At 41.2% G+C, this 22207-nt stretch overlaps 1 protein-coding gene across 1 annotated transcript; it reads right to left on the bottom strand.

The window, feature by feature from the left end:
* Window positions 1-1573: 1573 nt before the first annotated feature.
* On the bottom strand, window positions 1574-21532 carry MYSM1 (Myb like, SWIRM and MPN domains 1). The gene is made up of 20 exons (XM_051625707.1): window positions 21461-21532; window positions 20106-20181; window positions 19145-19215; window positions 18073-18150; window positions 17909-17935; window positions 17391-17469; window positions 16602-16700; window positions 15253-16013; window positions 13913-14043; window positions 12642-12745; window positions 11657-11734; window positions 10465-10553; window positions 10089-10143; window positions 9954-10004; window positions 9202-9276; window positions 8421-8609; window positions 8059-8191; window positions 5581-5686; window positions 5407-5464; window positions 1574-4563 (listed from the first exon to the last, which is right to left on the bottom strand). The coding sequence occupies exons 3-20, from the start codon at window positions 19159-19161 to the stop codon at window positions 4399-4401; spliced, it is 2295 nt and encodes a 764-aa protein (XP_051481667.1). The 5' UTR covers window positions 19162-19215; window positions 20106-20181; window positions 21461-21532; the 3' UTR covers window positions 1574-4398.
* Between the last annotated feature and the right edge of the window lie 675 nt (window positions 21533-22207).

Here is a 22207-nt window from a genome sequence, read left to right on the forward strand (position 1 = left end):
GCACCATATGGATGGGCAGTGACAGGACTTTTTGGTAAACACTACTTGGCTTGTAATATGTTTGCTTGGTCTCAGCCTCATGTTATAATTTGAATTTCCCCTTCTACTGACACAGTGAACTGAAGAAAAATTGTCTGAAGTCATATATGGAAGAAAAACCACTGGTAACTAAATGATATGGTCTATTTTCCCTCCTGGTGGTAGACTCTCATTGCTGTCACCATAATTAAAAACTGCATGTGTTGGTGGCCAGAAGCATGATGACAGTTTTAGAATATACCCATCACCAAGCAAACAGGAGGGCAAAGGAGGAGTGATTTGAAGTGTCCCTGACAGAGCTGCCTGAATTTCCAAAATAAATGTGAACTTTTCTATTGACTTTTTTTGTACTGGTGGATTTTCCCCTCTGTAAATAAGAGAACAGACTTACTTTTAACACAAAAGTCTTTCCAAATACACACACACACAATGCCTCTGTGACACTAGAAAATGAAAATGTATTATTTCCTTTAATCCATGCTAAGATGCAATGGCACTACAAGAGTTAATTATATAGAACAGCAGGCTGTAAAAGGAATAATAATCCTGCAGGAAATGTGGAGTGCATTATTTCTTTAGTGATCCCTCCTTCCGTGGAAACAATTTCTCAGCACAATTCTAAATCTCATAAAAATAGGGCAGTAGGTCTATGTAAAACAGCAAGACATTTCCAATTAAACAACCAGAATGCTTTTATCTAGGCCATTAAATATTTTGTTCAGTATCCAACATGACTAGTGTTCGCTGGGATGATAACCACCAGCTACTTGCCATGTACTGGCTCCCTGAGGCTGGATGAAGTCACCCTGGTGTCCCTCAGCCCCTCAGCAGGGTGCACAGCACCAGCACAGCATGTTCCTTCCCCGGCAGGTGCCAGGGTGCTCTGCTCTGCCACAAACTTTCCAGCTGCACCACAGACCTTCCTGCTGCTTCCTTGCCACCTTTTTCCCCTACCCAACACAATGCCCTGGTAGCTGTGATGCCCAGTAGAGCTAATCCTCTGCTAGCAAAGCAGGAAAGAGTTAATGAGGCTCCTGCAGCTGGCAGAGTGACCTGGAGCCAATACACTTGAATCAAACTTGGCTAATTAATGTAATTGTTTGAAACATAATCTGATGATCATCTTCTGAATTCCCTGGACTTGCTCATGAAAACAAAGCCATGACATTACTTTAGTGATCCTACAGCCAGGATTCTCTGTGAAGTGTGGAAAATCCCCACCTACCATCCTGGCATTTCTGCCACAAGCTACCACTGGATAATCTTCTGAAAGAGAGTAAAGCAGAGCGTTTGTGAGAACAAATGAAAGAAACAAATCTGTACCAAAGTACACAGCTACTCTCCATAAAATTTAACCATTAGCCAGGAATCACATGCACTACTAAGAGCTTTGCACTTAGTTCAAACCCTTTTTTCTATTAGCTGTGAGAACGCTCCCTCTGGTGGTGGTAAACTTGGTTGAATCTTGGTTGTTGCAGACTACCAGATTAGATGCTCAAGAGGCAAGAAGCTCTTAAAAAGTATGAAACACACCTTTCAAGGTACTGCATATTCCATCTTTATTGGTAGACTCTTGTATACCATCAGTCAGGAACATCAAAACAGCCAGCAAAAAGGGAAAAGTACTTAATATCAATGGCAATATGTTACCTTTTTTTTGTTTGTCTGGTTTTGAGGGTTTTTTTTGCTCTCTTGTCGTTTTTACTTACCTGAATTGTTCTTGGAAAATTTAAAAAATTATGGGCATTCCCCTTCCCTGGAACAGAGGGCATATATCCCTGTGGAGCTGATAAATGGGATAGCAAAACTGGTCTAAGCCAACAAATGCTCACAAAGGATATTGGCCAGAAGTTTGTATCTGTAGGGTTTGGGGAGTTTGCTTTTTTAGAACTGTTAACCCTCCCACTTTTAACTGTGTCATTCTACTTGCTACTCTCAACCATTTCCATCTCCTGAACAACTTGACAAGGCACAAAACAGCTGGTCTTACACACAGAAACTGGATATTAGTCCACAACAGGTACACTAAAACAAAGAATTGCTGGATGGGAAAAAAAAAAAAGAGAGCTTCCCAATAAAAATATTTAATGTCTTGTATGTGTTTAGTAGCAGAACTGGGAGTATTAGTAAAACAGATCTTGATCTTAGAAGCATGCAACTTCCAAACTCTTCTTATTAACTATATAATCAAAATAAATGATGAAAAGTAGGTTAGTTATTTTCTTACCCAGGCTTCTGCCAACAAAATGATTACTTAGCATCACAAATGTGGCATTTCCAATTCACAACCAATATCGTGGGATAAGACTGGATTACCCTGGTACTCACAGTTACATCTCCTCCCACACCCCCCTGCTAATGAACTCGTACAGAAGCTGGAGTCTTTGGTCTTTGTGTGCATAGCAAAGGCTCAACACTGATGGAAACAAACCATATTTGGACAACAAACATTATCTACTGCATGTTGCTGCTACATGAGAGGTTCAAGATTCTCCTCTTACAAATCAGAACTAATTACAGCTTTCAGTACATACATTAATACCCTGTGATTTTTCTAGAAAGTAACCCATGCAAAACCACTAAGAATATCTGACACTGCAGCCCACTCCTAGCTAAGTAGGGAAGCAATGCTTTCTCACCAGGAGGGTACCTGAAACCAGAGAGAAAGCCATGCAGTGTTTTGAATTAGGAAGTCCCAAGGATGACATTTTAGAATATATGCAGACTGAGTCAACATGCCTTCCAAAGATGGATACACCTTGTTTGTACATGACACACAGCAGTGGGATCTAAAGCTGCACCAGCAGATCTGAACACAGAAGAGCATGAAACATTCACCTCTATCTTTAAGTCCGTAGCTCTGGAATCTGCACTGGGACAGTAACTGAGTATCAAGACCTCACACTTCACATGAACAGGCTCTACAACTTCCACTGAGTCACAGAAAGAGAAAACATTTTATAAGGTGTGATTAAAAAAAAGGAATGGTAACCTCTTGGACAGGAGCTCCCTCCCTGGGATGCAGCTCCACGATTTTAAAGCTCTTCAAACTCTTTATACAAATGAAACACTGAAGTTAAAAATGTAAACATATAAAATCTTAAATTCCATTTATGTAGAACTATATATATACACACATTTTTAAAAAGAAGACTTGAGTCCATTGTCACCCCTCTAGATATAAACTCACATCTTGCTTGACTCATGTTTTCAAATATATTTTAGACCTGAGAAGATTTGCCTGGGTAAATAGTAGTAGCTGTATAGAACTCAAGTCTGGATTTAGAAAGCAACAATTAAAGCGTATTTTTCCTATAAAGACTCATAATACATGAAACACTTGCAAATTGCAATCAAGAAACTTCTCAATCAAGACCAATCTGTTTCTAATTTATCTGAATATACTAATCTGAAATTCTAACTGAAGAACTGATATAAACCAGTATGATTTCTTCCTGAACTGCCCATTATAGAGAAGACTAAATATAAAAGTTGGTGTGTTGTTTTTTTTTTCTTTGAAAGACAAGAACTTTTCTGCTTGTTGCACTATGTTTGCCATCAATCTAGAGCTCTTGTTTCCACAGGAAACAGCAGCACTTAGAAGTGGACAAATCAGAATAAACTGGCAGAACAGCACAGTATCTCCTCACAGAATGGAAGAGCACAAAGACTGCAACCTGTAACAAGACAGGAGTTGTCATTTCCACTGGAAACAAGCACAACGACCACTGAGAAGTCATGAAAACTTGCCAGCTTTTCCTCCCCAGATAAAAAAGGTGGCAAGGAACATGCCAAAAGAGCTACTTGACCACAGGGATAAATGGGAAAAAAAAAATATTAAAAATCAGATTATGTATTAAACCACAACTGAGTAATACTTCAGACTGGATACCAGGAAAGTTTTAAATCAGTGAGCTATAATATTTTCATTTCAGTTTTTTCTTTTTTGTGAATTAATTCAAACTAATAGTCTCTAAAGCATTAAGGAACACATTAATTCCCAGTTAGATGTGTACCTGTAGATAAAAATAAAATTCCCAAACTGAAGGACCTGGGAGTACAAACTCTCCCTGCAGACTGACACACAGTATCCTTGCCAGGTTGTCCTTCCCAAATGGCAGACTGTTGGTCAATCAATTAATTTTACAAAATATTAGTATTAAGCATTCCTTGTGTAGTCAGGTCACACACATTAGGAGTTTTTCAAAGTATGTTTAAACCATAACAATCAGATGACACTGGATTCTGTAACAGTTACGATTAAAATGGATAATACCAAAAGCATTGACATAATGGGGAAAAGGGAAAGAAAATGAAGATATAAACCAACAATTCCATCATTTTGTTTTGTTACAGCCATCACACTGGCAATTCATTTGAAGAGTCATTCTCATTTTCTTCAGCATTCCTCTTTTCCTCACTCTTGTATGTGGAAAGGAATAAATTTTCTATCCGGGTCAATAATTCTTCAGCAACGAAGCAGTTTGTTACTTTGCCCAAAGTCCTCCTCATGCACTCCAAAAGCTAGTCAAAAGAAAAGGAGACTTTTTAAAAATGGATGTTTACATGTTTTTAAATTTAGATTTTTGCCTGAACTTTTCCCCCCCCCTTCTACCTGGTAAGTAAGCCAAAAGGATTTTTATTTATTTGTGATAAAGACCACAGAAAGTGTTCAACTGTACAATATAAATTTTAGAAAAGGAACACATGGGTGATTCAAAACCAATTCTTTGAAACTAATTACACAACAGCTAAATTCAAGGGTATTCTACCAACTCAATTTTAGAGTGAAGATGTTTATAAGTCATCTTGAGAGAGAAAAAAAAACAACTTAGATGTGGGTAATCACTGTGTGTGTGTTTTCTGTTTATGTCTTTTGCTCTGGGCAGATGTTCTGTCTTGTTTGTGCAATTAATGTTCCAGCTGTAGTTATTTAGAACTTCACAGCAATGACTGCACTGACTGGAAAATTAAAGTTCCCACTTCTGCATGACAAACATGGCACAGCACTTCACTCACTGATTGAACAGACGACTAGAAAGCCCAGATCTGCTCTTGCAACACATGCTATTCTCCACACTGAAAGCATGCAACATGCAACATTACTAATTTGACATTCTTGCTTCTCCAAACTGAGGTTAAAACTTGGTACTTGCATTTTATTGCCCCCAACTCTCTGAAACGAACATTATTTTCAGTGTGTCTGTAAGTTCATAAGCTGCACTACAGAAGTCATTTATTGTGACTGGTTTGCATCTCTGATTTGTAAAAATGTGACTTCGGGTGACTTCTAATGATACAAAACAGACTTGTATTAAAAAAACACTTAAAGTTTAAAAAGCTAAACATTAAAAGAAGAAAACTTACTTTCTGCAAACAAGTCAAGTTAGAATCTCTATGAAAAATCTTATTCATGGGGACACTGCTGTTGAGAGAAAAACAACAAGTATTGTAGAAACCCGCCACACGTCCTTATTGATCAATAACAAACACACAGAAATGCTGAACTGGCTATTCTTTAGGTTAGAAGCAGAGATTTACCTATGGCAGCATCTGTATTTTTCAATTATCCATCTTGTTTTTTCAAATATTAATTCCCACTGAGGCTCCTCCAACATCTGCTGTACTTCAAATTTGTAGGGCAGGCCTGGAGTCAATGGAACATGATTATTCAGTGCTTCTAATACACTCAACATTTTGCCTTTAGTTTCAGGTGCAATCCCTTCCTTCCCCATAACTGTTCTCAGCTGATCTCTGGCTGCAGACCTTGCCGGCATTAAGGAGGTGAAAGTAAAAGCATAAGGTATTTTGGATTCCAGACTTAATGTTTGTGGGTGTTGGGAATAAACTCTTCTCCTCCCTTTTGCCCTTGCCAATTCCTCAAGCCACAGGGAAGGACAGAGGAATCTACTTCATACCAGAGAAATGGTGAAATAAATTGAGTTCTTATAACCTAGTAGCACTTGCACTGTTGCAGTCCCTGAGATCTATGTGGTTATCAGGCAAATAATAAAGGGTTTGTTTTCTGTGTATGAACTGGCTCACTACTGTCCTGGATTTCAAAGGAATTTTGTTCCTAAAGGAAGAAACTCATAGAAACACAGAATGGTTTATGCTGAAAGGGATATTAAAGATGATCTAGTTCCAACCCCCTGCCATGGGTAGGGACACCTCCCAGTAGACCAGGTTGCTCAAGGCCCCATCTGACCTGGCCTTGAACACCGTCAGGGATGGGGCTTCCACAGCCTCCCTGGGCAACCTGTTCCAGTGTCTCACCACCCTCACATAAAAGAATTTCTTCCTAATGTCTAACCTAAATCTCCCCTCTTCCAGCTTAAAACCATTCCCCCTCGTCCTATCACTACACGCCCTTGGAAATTATTCTAGTTTATTGCAGGTGGAGGAAGAGGAATTTAGAAAGTAAAGAAACACCAGAGATTTACTTGTAGAATACAACTCAGTTACCAAAAAATCAGGGAGAAAGAGAGAGACTGTTAATTTCAGTAAGTCATTAAAGTCACCTTTCCAAGACCACAAGAATTTCAAGAGATGAAACACATGCTTTCCAACTAAACCTCAGGGTATGTGAAAAGGAAGCAATAAATACAATTTATTATCTGAACACATCTCAAACCTGAAAGTGTTCAGTGCAGAATGCATTTCCAAGAGTAAGAATCTAGAGAAATACTTGTGGCTCACAGGAAATACTAATTTTTGCTCATTTGCACAGTACTACAGCACTACTGCCCCGGGGTAACTTTTTCAAAGAGCTGAAGGAGACACCATTTTTTAAAAAGTTGATTTCAGGAGATAAGCATAAAGTCATCTCAGACCCGAAATATGTATGACCAAAAAAATGTCTATGATAAAAAAAATGTCAATTTTTAAGGGCAGGGAAAGTTCCTAAATATTTTAGCTCCGCACCAGAATGCGAAATGAGGGTAAGACAAACATGAGGTACCAGCAGTATGGTAAACAGGAATTACTGCACAGATGTGGCCACCACTTCACTTCCCCTAGGACTGAGAAGCAAGTCTGCAGGCAGATGGTCTCCCTCCCTTACTTCCACAGGAAAAAACAGAGAGAACTGTTGCTCCCAGGGCTGCTATCACCTTGCCAAGAAAACCAGAAACCTCGGAGTTTGGATGCGAAAAAAGGGGGAGGGAGGTGGAGAGAGAAGAGGCAGCTACTGTAACCATAGACTGATATCATGGCAATTGTCCTCTAATTATTGTTGGAGAAGGAGCAGAAGATCTGGTTATCACTTGAAATAATATAAATTTTATATATGTTCTATTCAATAAAGGAAAACACCTCGTTTTCATGAAATGCCAATGACATTTTAAATCAAGAATATTTTCCCAAGCTGGGATTCATGCCAGCACAGCATTTCATCTTTCAGATCTTGTCTTTTCCTGGACAGCTGGCAGGTCTGATCCTTTGCCCTTCTGAACGCAAAGTTTCTCAAATAAGGAATTTTAGCTGTTACAGCAGCCAACCATTTGCTATTCTACTGCTGCCTCCCTGATCAGAAGATCTGTTCAAGATCTTGTAACACAGCAAAGTCCACGTAACACCTGTGAAGCAGTTTCTCAGCTATTCATCCTGCCTGAGTTCAAGAAGTGTTTGGATGATGCTCTCAGGCACATGGTGTGATTCTTGGGGTGCCCGACACAGGGACAGGAGTTGGACTCGATGATCCTGAAGGGTCCCTTCCAACTCAGCATATTTTATGATTCTATGAACAATAGGGACCCTTCTTCCAACCCTTTAAACTTCTTTTTCCTCAATTGTAGGAAATACTAACATAGGAAAACAATCTGTCTATTTATACCTGAATATTCTTGTCACGACAGCATGGACTGTTTGCAGGATTAGTCTTAAAAGTGAAATTCCTGGTCTTGTACAGCACAAGTCACCAACATAAATACCTATTTCTCACATTCAAAAATACACAACAGTTTTCCTCTCAGTAATGAAAAGCAAAACTAAGACAACAGATGAAATATCAGTACTTACGGTAGGAACCATCAGAACTGATCTCATTGCTAATTACCAGACAAGTCATCTGGGAATATGGAAGAGGATTATTTCGGTTGTAAGGACTTATAATCATTCCAATGAACATGGCACCACCCCTGGAGAAGTAACTCTAAAAAAAGCCCAAAAACACACAAAAAACATCACATACAAGAAAGGCAACTTTTTCCACACAGCATTCTGAAAAAGAATAGATTTTATGTCAATTTATGAATTAAAATTATTCCAGGATGAATTACCGCAATAATGTGTACTAACATTGTAAAAAAAAAAGGGAGGCTTTCAAGGTTGTTGGGTTTTTTTTTCTGCTATTTATTTTTAATGTACAGAGCAGCAAGTACCTGGTATTTAGCCTGAGTGTCAATATCTCGGATTGAGGGGTTGGGGTCGAAGGCAGGGTGGGAGTGGTACCATCCAATCACGCTGTAGCCGCGGGCAGCCAGCGCTTCCGAGGCCTGCGTCTGAGATACTGGATCCATCTCACACTGCAGTCCTGTACTGAGGCTATTGCATGGTTCTGCTGCACAAACCTGTTAAAGCAAGATCTCCAGATGGATCAATCCAAGAATCATAGAACTACTGGGGCTGGAACAGACCTCCGAGATCATCAAGTCCAGCCTATGACTTAACACCACCACATCGGCTAGACCATAGCACTAAGTGCCACATCCAGCCCTTCCTTAAACACCTCCAGGGATGGTGACTCCACTACTTCCCTGGGCAGTCCATTCCAATGTCTGATCACCCTCCCCATGAGGAAGGGCTCCCTAGTATCCAACCTAAACTTCCCCTGGTGCAGCTTTAGGCTATGTCCTCTCATCCTGTCCTAGTTGCCTGGGAGAAGAACCCGACCCCCACCTGACTGCAACCTCTCTTCAGGGAGTTGTGGGGAAATCTCCATCAATTAAACACAATTTAAAGAATTTGAAGCCATATACCAGATCTTCCTCATGATAGAGCTGAAAGGCCAACACTTCAAAATAAGCATAACTACAGTAACTAACTTCAACTTATTATACTTAATTAGTTGCCCTTCAGTAACAACATTTACATCTATTCAAATTATATATATTGTCATCAGTTTTAATACAGTAGAGGAAAAGTAAAGAGACAAACACTTACTTGTACAATTTTATCAGCTTCAGAGTATCTTCCACCCAGCAGCCCTATGACTTCTGCCATAGACACGTGAGAGTGCTAAAATGATATTGAACAATTATGAAAGTCCAAGTTGTAAAACTTCTCGTTTTGATCTGCACATGACAGAATACATTGGCTTCCCAGCAACAGGTCAGTAACTTCTCAGTGACATTTAGGAGGACAGCTAAAGATTCCCCAAGACACAGTGTTTCAATTTAAAGAGAAAAGATTCTGTTTGCTTATTAAATAGACCCATGGACATAGTGCCTTTGTGTAACACTTCATACATGAAGCAATGCTGGCTTCAAAACCTGAAGCCTGTGCAATGCTCTAGAGTGCTGAACAACTGTGCCAACTTTGGTACAACCTGTAGTTATGAAAAACCCACGCGTGGCTTTAAAAACACAAAATCAGTTCCCAAATTAGTAGAAACCCATAGATTTCCAAACATCAGACTACTTTAGAAAGTAGCTTTAGGCAAATTACATTCACAGTATGACAGAGTAGTGAGCAGCAATGATCTTATTAATGTACAACCATTTACCTTCTAGAAAAAACAAGCACAACACTAATAAAATTATTAAACTTTAAGGGTTTATAGTACTAGATTCTCACTTCTGAATGGAAAGAAGTTAATGAAAACATTCTATTCCTCAATCTTATGCTGCCCATTAAAAGAAATAGTAACAGAACATGAACATAATTGCTTTTTGAAGATAAAACTTCATCCTCACCAGATCCATTATTAAAAGGGCTTCAGAAGACACCTTCACCTGAAAAGGTTCCTGAAATGATAAATGCAATAATAAGTATAAGGAAAGTAATATAAGTAATAAAGCATTCCTGATTCTTTGCTCGTAGGTACATACCTGTTTTTCTTCAGTGAATAAACAGCATGGTATCAGCTGAAAGGGATCAAAGGAACTATAAAATGAAAGAAAATTTCTCTAAAGATGTAGGACAGTCAGAAAACTTATCAAGTTTTCCACTGTCTCCTCGGCAGAGGAGGAATAGCTTTGTTCTCTTGGCTGGATTTTCTTATCCCAGGCTAGGATGACTTCCACCAAATACAGAAACTTCAATACCCACACTGGTGAATTTCAATACAAAACATCAGAAATGTGTACATGTCATCTCAGGTTGTAATACATACTAATAACTTGCAGTGTTCCAGCCAGACACAACCCAAAGACATTCACTGCATTTCTAGGTCTTTGTTTGAACATGATACATATTAAATAATACCTTTTTATTTGTCTTGAAGCTTTAGAAGATTTTGCAGGTTTCAGTTTTTCTTCCTCTCTTCTTCTAGCTAATTCTTCAGCAGACAGATGCTAAAACAATGTAAGAAAATTAAATCTGGCTTAAACTCTTAAGTGGTCTTTCAGTGGTGATTCCAAAACCAGCCCAGAATAAATTCTTGACATCAGTGTCCTCTTGATATGCTATTAAATTCTGTGTGTTACAGGACTACTAAAGAGAGAGAACAACAGCCCTAGCAGAATCAAGGAGTGAGGAAAAAATGACATTGATCTAGTCCACAAGATGCCTGAGGAGAGAATTCTTACATTCCCCAAGTCAAAGTGAGTAAAATCACAGCCCATATCCCCAACCATGCATAAACACAACTGTGATAACTAAGGAGAAAATCCACCATGACAATCTGTGGGCAATTCAGGACACCTCTTCGGACAGGAGCGTTTCCAAACTCTATTTCCATCCAAGTATGTATTTTGCAGAAAGTCTTAGAATCATTCACCACAGTTACTCAAAAATAGGTATGGCATCATAACATTATGGAAGGAATTGTTAAATACATTTGTTACTGAAGATTGCAAATACAAGTGGTTTTCTAAACAAGAAAAATAGGAAGGTTACAGTACTTCGCTATTTGCATGATTTGAAATTGTGGAAGTGGACAAGTGGACAGCTTCTTTCCAAGTCTTCTACAAAATATTTCAAACTTGCATGAATTTTTCTAAGCACTTCATAAGCCACAGCATTTATGGCCATATTGCTAGTAAAAACATTAATATTAGGCACTCATATCACCTGCATTAGAAGCACAGAGAAATCAAGGACTGAAAAAAAAAATAATAATTTAAATCTTCTGTCCCCTGCTGTCAGGCAGTTAACTGAGAAAAAGGGGTCATGAAATCTCCTGCAGGACAAGTCAAAGAGCTTTCTAGGGATAAATCAGTGTAGGGCCATACATGTTCACAATGTGAGCACCTCTGCCAACACCAAAGTACAGCTGTGTTGATCAGCAGCACACAGATGTAACAGCTGCTGCCTCATTTTCAAGTTACTGCTGCCTCAAAGAGAGGTTGAGTACCTATTAGACAACTGTTCCCCTTGTACATTTGATGTGACACCACCTGCTAGCCATTAGCAAGAACTAACTCCATAAGGGAAGTTCAAGACACAGAAGGGTTACCTCAAATGTCTGTCCTTCCAAATCCTTTGCATCACACCAGTTTCCCCAAGGGTCCCGCACTCGCCGCCGTCTTGTACGCTGCAGCAAGCAAACCAGCAGGGGTCAAGGATCACACTCCTGAAAGCACTGCAACTCCTTCACTTCATCAGCCATAAGAACATTGTCTAAAAAGCTACTGCCACATTTCCAGAAAAGAAAGCACACTCTGGGGTTTTGGAGCTTTGAGCAGTTCACAATCTGTCATGAAATATCATCAGGGAGGTTTTCAGTTTTTAAGGCTGCAAAACGTAACACCTGATTAAAACTCCATGAAGCATCAGCACCTCATTATTATCCAGCTCTGAATTACAGCTCAGGCAACACAAGAAGCTATAAACCCAGTATGTTTACATCCAGTGTATGCTACAGTTCCTTATACTTCAACTTATGTATATTTTTTTGATTGAGTTGTCCTCTCATCAACTGACTTATTTTACTATGGAGTACTTAAAAAAATGATATGTGAAACGTGAATATGAAAATTAAATCTGGCAAGCCTTGGTAATTCATGTAGTTATAAACGAGTTACCACTAATTGTGTGTACAAGGCTCTCAGTAAGTCATATCTTGTACCTAGAATACTTCAACAGTTACAATGCAAGCAACTTAATCACACACCACCAATACACTCCAGTATTTTCTGGCTAATAGAGGCAAATAAATTATGGAGATGTGGGGAGGAAGGGGTTGGGGATGCAGGGAAAAGCCTGAAACACAATTGTAGTGAAGTACCTGTACAGAAATCAAATGTGTAAGATAGAAGTCAGGGCAGACACCTGTCAGATGGCAGAACTCGCACTTAGCCTGACTCTGGAATTATAGGGCATTCTAATGAAACAGCAAACAGAACAAGAGGAGAAAGTTCCTGAGATGCCTGGCTTAGTAATGATGACTGAGAAGCCCTCCTCCACCCTGAGTGTATTTTGCTGCCTTCACCAACACATACCATGGACTGCAAGCGCTGAGCCAGCTGGTAGGCTTCTGCTGTGTCCTTGCCTTCTCTGGACCGTGTTTTATCAGCTGGTTGGGGGCGGTTATAGACAGCCTGTTCTACAGGATACAGAGAAAGAGACACTGCACTTCAGGAAGGTGTGAAGCCACTGACTTCTAGCACAGAGCCAAGAATGACATGGCTAAGTGATAACAACAAAGCCATAAAAAACCTCACAGTGAAAAGACATTTTGTGATTTCTTGGCCACATTACTAACAGATTATATAGACCTCTCCCACTGCCACCGCATTTTGAAGACAGGAAAACTTCCCTCCTTATTGTTCATTTGTTTCAGACAAAATATATTTGCAGGCCATTCCTCCCCTCCAAGGTGGCTGTCATTCAGCTTTAGACCAAAATCAATCCAGAGGGTAACTCAGAAGTGTATACATGCTTTTAACACGTCATCTAGTTTTAAGATTTGAATCTTGTGAAAACTAGCCCAGAGGATGAAGACATTTTTTTATTTAGGAAATCGTTATAAACACGTATTATTCAGTATGGGAAAAGAAACTAACTTGAATTCTGTTTTACACAGAGGGAGGGCAGAATTTCATATACAGCAGACATCAGGAAAAGAGTCCAACACTAGACACACAAAAAAGCACAGAAAAACCCCAAAACATAACACTCCACCAGCTGGTGTGTGGTAAACACGAGGGGGGTGGGAAAGAAGAAGAAAAAAAAGAGAAAACATCTTGTGTCAAACAAAAAATCCATACATCTGTAAGCAGGGTACAAACTCCTCTAGATTTTCAAAGGTCATGAGAGACAATCTGCTCAGAAGATCCTTCCTAGAAAGGATGAATATGCATCCTGTGTGAGCAGCACAACCTAGCACTAGGCAGTCCTTCAACATCAATCCCAAAATAAATAGGCCACAGCCATATAGGTTGGAACACAACTGCACTAAATACAGCCCAAAGAAAGATTCTCTTCTACAGAATTACCTACATGTAACAATTACAACTGAAGACATTAAGAACACAGAGAAGTTGGAAGATTACCCACATGGATGACTGATTCTACTTAAGTGTAGTCATCCACACTTCAGTCAAGTGAACTTCTGACTTTTCTTTTAAAGACACATCTACTAACCCTAATGTTTACCCTTCACATGAAAATATTCATTGTAATAAAAAAAGCTGGCAGTGAACAACGGATGTGTTTGCAAGAGCTGATTAGAATTTAAGGTCTGAACAGGTTCCAATAAGAATAACTTTACCACAGCCAAAGTTAATTGCTCCTATTAATTCCAAGTATGTGTGGATCCGTCCAATGCAGTTAACATCACCACAGTTCTTAAGGCCTGGACGCACTGAAGTCTTATTCAGATATTTGGGTTTACATCTCTCCCTAAAGTAAAATAAAGTAAAATATATTGTCAAACAGTAAAACAAATCATGCGGAGAGGAAGGCACTGAGTGGCTTCAGTGGAGGTAAAGACCAGCCACTGAAGTGTTTTTTTTTTGCTCACACTACACACCAGCAGGCAGGGCAGGCACAGCAGAGGTACAAACTACACAGAGTACACCCAGGGCACTTCAGGGCTATTCATACACATTCATACTTTTGCAGAGAGAAACTCTGGTTCCATGAGTTAAACTCTCCGACACAATTGGTGCCAAGAAGCAATGCATTACTTAGAAGTACTACAATAGTGTTAAACTGGTATGAGAATGTTTGCATTAGATTAGTCTAAACAGCTCATATAATCTTAGGCTTCCTGGGTTTAATAAATAAGCCTGTTTTCACTCTCTGTGCACTTATTACTTGTTTTTAAACTGATACTGAATCATTTCAACTTCAGCTCTTCTCTGGTATGGGATGGCAGTTTCTTTGCCAGTAGAACAAGCTGTCAATACACAAGACAACTGACTCAGCATAGAGTTCAACTCAGCAGTTCTCTCTGCTTCAAAGCAAGCTAACCAACACAGCAGGTAACAGAACAAACTGTATTTTGGGCCTGATACCACATATCACTGAGGTTCCTTAGACTGATTATTTGGAGATGGAATATAAAATACTCAAGTCTACAAGCACTACTCCAAATTAATTCTTATTTTTTTGGTCAACTTTACTTGCTCTAGCACAGACCATCTCTTCTAGCATTCCTTCTGTACCAGCAGTACTACTATGCTACAAATCCCATGGCAGAACTAATTTAATCAGTTATTTTAAGGAACCATGTATTAAAACCAAAACCGTTTCACAGATTCTGTGAAACATTCTGTGAATGCATATGCATTCTTACATTCACGGTAACAAAAACTGGAAGAAAACAGCATAGCCACAATGGCTGCAGCTTGGTCTGATACAGGACAGTAATTTTCATAATGCTTCCAAGTATTTGTATAGCTTAGCTCCCAGAATGCCAGAAAAAAAACAACACTGGGAGAATGTAAAAAGAGCATTAATAATCAGTGCTGTTCACTGGCAATCTTTATAATGCTGTAATCTTTTTAGAAGAAAGCTATTGGTAATTAGTACTGGTTTAACTACAACAAAGCAGGACATGAATCATCTTAATCACTTATTTCAGTAAATGCAATTAATCTATCTTACCATTGATTCAAAATATGATTCCTGATTTTCAAATAACGCTCTGGTGTTTTGGCCTGGCGCCCTTCAAAAAATTCAGGAAAAGCTTGCTTCTCTTCTTCCAGAATGATGCTTCTGTCAACCTCCACTTCTTGGTCAGGTGGCTTAAGCTCCTCTGCTTCTTCTTGACGATCTTCGTCCACTTGGCAAGAAGGAAAAAGCAATCCATTATCAACCAAGTCTCTCTGCTCCTCATTAAGCTCCTGATCAGTTACTTGTCTAGTCCCACAAGATGTTACCAGTCTGCCTTGTTCAGCTTTCTCAATAAAATTATTGTATTGCTGGTAATCTAAATTCACAGATTTATCACTGCTCAGGTGCTGAGAATGTGTTGCTGCAACACCTGGAAATACTAATGCATCCACTGTATCTTGCTTGGTCGGTTGAGGGTCTTCTTTGGGTAAAGGAATTGCAGAACTGTGTCCAAAAAATGAATAATCTTGTTTCATTCCTTTCATTTCTTCAACTGAACTTTTTGAAATAACAGATAATTCAGATTTTCCAGTTTCTTGCTGGCAGGTAGGAGAAAGTAGCTCATCCATGTCATCAGTTATGTCTATTTCTTCATCATCTGACAGCTTTTCGATTTTCACTGCGTTCAGATGGGGGTTTGCACAGCTTCTCAAGTTTCTAGATGACCATTCTTCTAATCTTACTCCATCTTCAATGGGAAGACTGCTGCCACACTCACTTGGCTCTTCTTTTTCAGAATCCCCATTTTTTGCCTGAGGAAAATTTTAAATACTCTTAGGAGGGGAAACCAAAACAATCTCCTCTGCCTCCCAAACAGTCAGAACTATTTTACTTGAACAGCAGACATTCTGAACTGTTTCTTCCTCATTTGACCCTTTTAATACATTTTAATCTTATAGGTATACTTCTAGCCCAAGTATAAATTAATATGTATTTCTGTCAAAAAAACCAACCCTGAACAGACCAGTAATTTCTTCTTAAACGTCCCTGAAAACTCAAATGAGGCTAATGCTAAAACCACAGCACGCAGCTGAAACAGCTGTAGAGTGGAAAACAAGTATTTTCAGACTAATGACCAACAGTATAAGAGACTACAATTACATTACACCTATCATTTAGTTACACCAGCAGTAAAAATACCAAAGTCATTCTAGGAATTTGAAATCAGGGCTGGCTTCATATTTAAATCTGCAAAAAAGCATATTCCACTTTTCTGAGTATGGGACTAGAGTAAAATACTACTTCAACAGCAGTACTTTAAAAAGATTAAAATCAATTACACATACAACAGTTTACTTGTCAAACAGCCTTTTTTCTAACTGCAGAGAGACTCTGTTTACCTTGTTCTTAAGATGCTGCCGGGCGTAGCTCTTCACTTGGAGCACGGTACGACTTCCAATCAACTTGGCAATTTTCGTCCACCTGCGTCCAAATTTCACCTGGTACAACATGTTACAAAGTTACCCAACATCTGACATTCCAGAGAAGGCACTCCATGAGCCAAAATAGTTTTAAAACTCCATTTTTTATTTACAAATCCACAAACAGTAGAGCAAATTAATTGTAAAGAACCTTTCTGCTCGTATTCTACCGAGAAGAAAATGGCATCCAACAGTAAGTTATTGCTGGTTTTAGAGGATCTTCACCCAGTTCAGGCATACTGCTGCCTACTAACCCAAGGAATGAATTTATGGAATGAATTTACACTTGGTGAAGCAAACCCTGTTGTTACATTCAGCACTCTACAACCATATAATCTCTAAAGGCCTTACAAGACCAGCTAAATCACTTCAGTTTATTAGCTGATTTGCCTTAAGCACACACTGTGCTTCCTCTAGTTCACTACAGCATTATGATTGTGCAATTCACAAAGCTGTATAAGTGACATTTATTGATCTCAGGCTGTAATCAGCTTCACATGAACAAAATCTGGTAAACAAAGCCATCTTGGGGGACTCATCAATATAAAGCTGATTTATCATTACACTCCCAGTAGAGGGCAACTATTTTTAACACAAAAGCACAAAAGCAGAAGCAGATAAATATAACATGCTTATTTATATTAATAATTTTTTACACAAGATAAACTAATGACTTCTACTCAGAATATTACATATACAAAAACTTACCAGCCCTTGTTCAAACAGTTCTTTTTCTTCTGATGTCCACTTTAATGAGCAGCTGGATGATTTTGTAGGTGATCGCACCCTAGGAAAACAAGAAACAGAAGTTAGTGCTTTCTGAAAAATATTTCTTTTCAAATCCCAGTAACTGAAGGCAACTTCTGACAGGAGGGCTACTCCCCATCTTCTATAAAGCTCAAGGTATTGTTTTAAATATGAATGTGGCTGATAAATAAAAGAATAGGAATCATGTCACAAAGGAAGACTGGAGGCAACACAACATTCACCAGTAACTACAGGTACAGACACACAGCAAGCAGAAAAGCTCAGGGAAGAAAGCCAACTCCAGTTAACACAGGATTTTTTCATAAGGACCACTCTGCTACAAAAAACAAAGTAGTTTACTACAGGCCTATTATTACACACAACAGTATTTCCTTGCATTGAAAGGTCTCTTAAAAGTAGCTTAACAAAAATCAGATGCCACACTTAAAAGTGCAACTCAGTAATTAAAATGTACGTACACAACTCTTCCAGTTTTCTTATGTGGGCTGCAAATAAAAAGTGAAAATAAAAATTAACAATTGTGATACTGTTCCATATCTCATCAAATAACCTTCATCTGTTAGATGAAAAGGAAGCTTCCCTTCTTCTCATCTAACAGAATTTTTCCCAGAACACAGCTTACCTTTTCATGGGTCTTTTCTTCACTTCCTTTTGGTTGGGCCATATTTTTTCAGAAAATGATTTATTAGATAAGTAATATCTGAAGTAGTTATTTAGTAAGTTTTCAAAGCATCGGAGATATTTTAAGTGTAATAGTGGTAATAATCATATGAATTGTACTGGTTCATAACTCACCCATAGAAGCAAGACCTGCACTGCTTTCAAAACTGAATTACAGACATTTTCACACACTCCTACTGGCTTAATGGAAGTGACATCTGAACCCCCATGCTCACATTACTTACAACAATCCAGGTATTCTGTTTCTGTAATAACATTTTACTTAGAAACCACACTAAAGTAATTTTCATCGTATTGATACCTTACCCATTTTCAATTTAAGCCTCAATACTTCATTCTATTATGAAAACTTCAATTGCTTTACTTCCTTGTTCCTCTATTACTGGATATTACCACACTCCATTACAAAAAGAACATGAAAATAAACTAGTCAGTGATTACTATGGCTATAACCTACCTAGTCTGTAAGGTCAACTTATGCCAGAGATGCTTACAAAACCCAAAAAATAATAATTGGAAAAAAAAATAATAAAAAAATAGCTGTTCCTTCTTGTTTTCATCTCACCTGCTGGCAGAAGTATGAAGGCAGCCAAACAAAATCAGACAGTAAACCAGTCCAAGTGAAGAACAATTCAGCAACAAGAACTAGTTATTTTTAGCCAGATCAGCTGCTTGATCAGGTTCACTAGGAAGCCACAAAAACGGCTGCACGAGCCCAGTGCAGGAGGTGGCACTGAACAAGCAGCTGAAGTATGGACAAATATTGCTGTCTTTGGTGCCAGTGCCGGCTTAAATCCAACAAGCTTTGGAGTAATCTTCTGAAGAACCAGGAGCAACAGAGGAAGTTGCAGGCAGCTAGATCATTCATTCAGGGGTCCTCCTTGCTTTCTGCTTTATCTGCCAGATGACAGTGCCCCAGTCACCTTAACAAGAAAAGATGTCCAGTGCCTTTGGATACAGAAAGTTTTCTATTGTTACACAAGAAATAACACAAGCAATCAGTAAAAGGATACTCTTCTTCCAGCAACATTTTCTCAATGACAGACCTGTTTTCTTCACTAATGCTGCTGTCCAACCTCCATGGCTGCAAACAAAACAGGTATGTTTTATTATTTTGTTATGGTTTGAGGGGGCAGACACTAATTTTTGATGCAATGACTTTTGATGGCCAAGCCCAAGAGAGACAGATGATGTTAATTAGGACCCTGAGGAGGGTCCTAAGTAACCCCCGAGGGGGCAGAACTGAGAAGGGCTGGATAACCTCAGTATTCCATCCTGTTTTTTCCCATATCCTGTAAATGCCAGAAGGGTGGGAAAGTTGGGCCTTGGCTCCTGTCTCCTTCTTAGTGGGCATCCTGGAAGGAGGTTCCTGGCTCTCTGTCTTCAGCTGACCTTGTGCTCTGTAGAATCTGACTCTATCCATTGCTGATAAGAGTCCTGGCCCTTCTTCCCATGTTGGCTCTGCCACAAGGGACCTTCAGACTAATATCAGCTAACACTAACATTAGGGGTTGTGTGGGTGTATATAGATATATCTGTGTATTTTTCATTATTTTTCTACTTGTTACTATCCCTTCCCATTAAACCTGTTCTAGTTCTAATTTCCAAACTCAAAATATCTTCCTTATTCCCCCTTTTATCTTGCCCTGGGCCCTTCCCTGTTCTATTAAACCTGTTCTAGCTCCAGTTTCCAACCCTGAAGTCTCTCTTCGTTCTTTCCCTTTTTATCTTCCCCAGGGGGGCGAGGGGGGACACACTAATAGAGAGCAATTCTCTTCTCTGTGTTTTGGTTCACCCTGACCACTAAAACAGAGACTCACCCTGTTACTTGAGTATCAAGAATCAATATAAAATAGCTTCTAAAGGTAAGCAAAAATCATTAGTTAAAAACCTAAAAAAGGATGTACATGAAAGGAAAGACACGGGCAAAACAGAAGTTCTGATAAACTTCCTATTCTTTTAAAAAACACTTACAAGACTGTTGTCTGTTCTCCAAGATGAATCAAGATAGTGATCCTGTGGCAAGTTGGAAGCTTTGTTTTCATGGGCTCTGGAAAACATTCCAGTGTTCAAAACAATGCAAACATATCCAAACAAAACACGTGTCAGATATAAATTAACAGTGCAGTAAATGACAAAAACATTAAGAGGAGATGACAGAATTAGATACTAAAATTAGAATGCTATATTGCAGGCTATCATATAATGCTATTCTGTTTTCCTCCCGAGCAAAGCTCAAACTCACACAAGGTTCAACAAAAACCTGCCACACAGCCTTGTTACTGCTCTTACTGCTCCAGATTATGCTTGATCTCTCCTGTAAACAACTACTTATTACTTTTAGAAAGCTGACTCTTCAAAACATCATAAATCAACTTTCTTCTATTTTAACACAGCATAAAAATCTTCTTAGTAAAGCACAAAATTGCTTGTTTTAAAAAACCTTTACTTCCAACAATTTCAGACTTACCTAAAGACTAATTAGCTGCTTAGCACCCCCTGCAATGCTACTTAATTAAACTCACCTACTATTCTGAACTGCTTTGTGCCAGCAGTTCAAGCATTTCTTTAGAAGCAGGCATAAAGCCTCATGTGCAGCCTGAAACAAACAAAACACCTGCTTCTTCTGGAGCACATCAAGAAACAAGTCAGACTGATAGTCTCCTTTACCCACTGTTTTATCTCAAACAGTAGAAACAGCAGATGCTGCTCCAGGGCAGCCCGAGTCCAGCCACCCCGACACCATCCTCCCGCACTCTCCCAGCACCTGCAACGTCCAGGTTGCTGGTGTTAAACTGCTGCCCGCTCGCTCCAGCATCCCTGCACAGACCCCTCGCCTGCGAATTGGTTGGATTCGTTTTCTTACCGTCCCTACGTTCAGCTTTCTGAACCCCCCTGCCCCGGCAAGCCCGCTGCCTGCTACTGGGCACAGCAGCTTCGTGCCCGCGCGTGTCGAAGCAGCACCAGGGGTCCCCAGGGCAGGTGCGGCGGGACCCGGCGGCGGGACCCGGCGGTCACTGCCCCTCGGTGACTCCGCAGACCCCGCTCTCAGGGCCCAGGGCGGGGAAGCGCCAGTACCCAGCACCGCCGGGAAGGGCCGACCACGTCCGTCCCGATGACGGAGCCTCAACGAGTCCCCAAGGTCTCTCCCCTCCGGCGGGAAGCACCGGCCCTGCCGGAGCAGCCTCCCTCGGCCGGCGGCACCGCGCAGGGCTCCGGGACGCGCTCCCCCCCCTCCCCTCTCCTCACGCACACCCCGGACACCGCACACACTCAGCCCGCGGGGCGGAAGGGGCGCGCTACCCCGGCGCGGTGCGGCCCCCGCTCACCCCGGCACCGCCGCCCCGGCCGCCGGGTCCCCCTCGACGTCCACCTCGGGCTCCTCCGGCTCCTCCGCCGCCGCCGCCGCCGCCGCCGCCGCCGCCGCCGCCGCCATGACAGCGGCCCCGCCGCTCTCGCGAGGGCGGGAAGGCGGGGGCGGGAAGCGCCGGGCGGGGCCCGCGCGTGCGCCCGCGGTGACGCTGCGCCCTGAGGAGCGGCCGGGGAGGAGGCGGAGGTGGCGGCGGGGTAGGCGGGGCGCGGCGGAGGCGAGCGGGGAGCCCAGGGGCGGCCTCCGGGGGACGGGCGGAGGAGGGAGGGAGGGAGGGAGGGAGGGAGAGAGGGCAGGCAGGGGGTGGGAAAGCGCTACCGTGAGGGGGAGGCAGGGCGGGCCGCGGAAGAGCGAGGATGGAGGCGGCCCGGGCCGCACGCCCCCTGCCCGCCGGCCCTGCGGGCTGCCCCGCCGGCTGAGGGAAGAGGCAGCCCCTCCGGGCTGCGCGGAAACCCCCCCGGCCGCCCGCCTGCCCTGCCCTGCCCCGCGGCTGCTGGAGCGCTGCGGTGGCGGCGGGTTGCGGGCTGCCGGTGCTGGGCCCGGCCCGGCCCGGCCCGGGGAGATGGGCTGGCCCAGAGGGCCGCTGATCCCCTGCTGCAGGTGTCTGTTCCGCTGGCCTGTCTGTCCCTCCAAGCCCGCCCTCCCGTGTTTTCATTCATCCGGCGGGCGAGATGTGCGGAGCGTTGTGCGGGTTGTGTTGTAACGC

The sequence above is a fragment of the Apus apus genome, chromosome 7, assembly GCF_020740795.1.
Source record: "Apus apus isolate bApuApu2 chromosome 7, bApuApu2.pri.cur, whole genome shotgun sequence".
NCBI lineage: Eukaryota > Metazoa > Chordata > Aves > Apodiformes > Apodidae > Apus > Apus apus.

What these genes read in the sequence shown, in the direction of transcription:
- MYSM1 (XM_051625707.1), bottom strand. An exon ending in AACTGTTTGAACAAGGGCTG is followed by an intron (nt 16,701 to 17,390) that starts GTAAGTTTTTGT and finishes ATGTTGTACCAG; the next exon opens with GTGAAATTTGGACGCAGGTG. An exon ending in TATTCACTGAAGAAAAACAG is followed by an intron (nt 10,005 to 10,088) that starts GTATGTACCTAC and finishes TTATCATTTCAG; the next exon opens with GAACCTTTTCAGGTGAAGGT.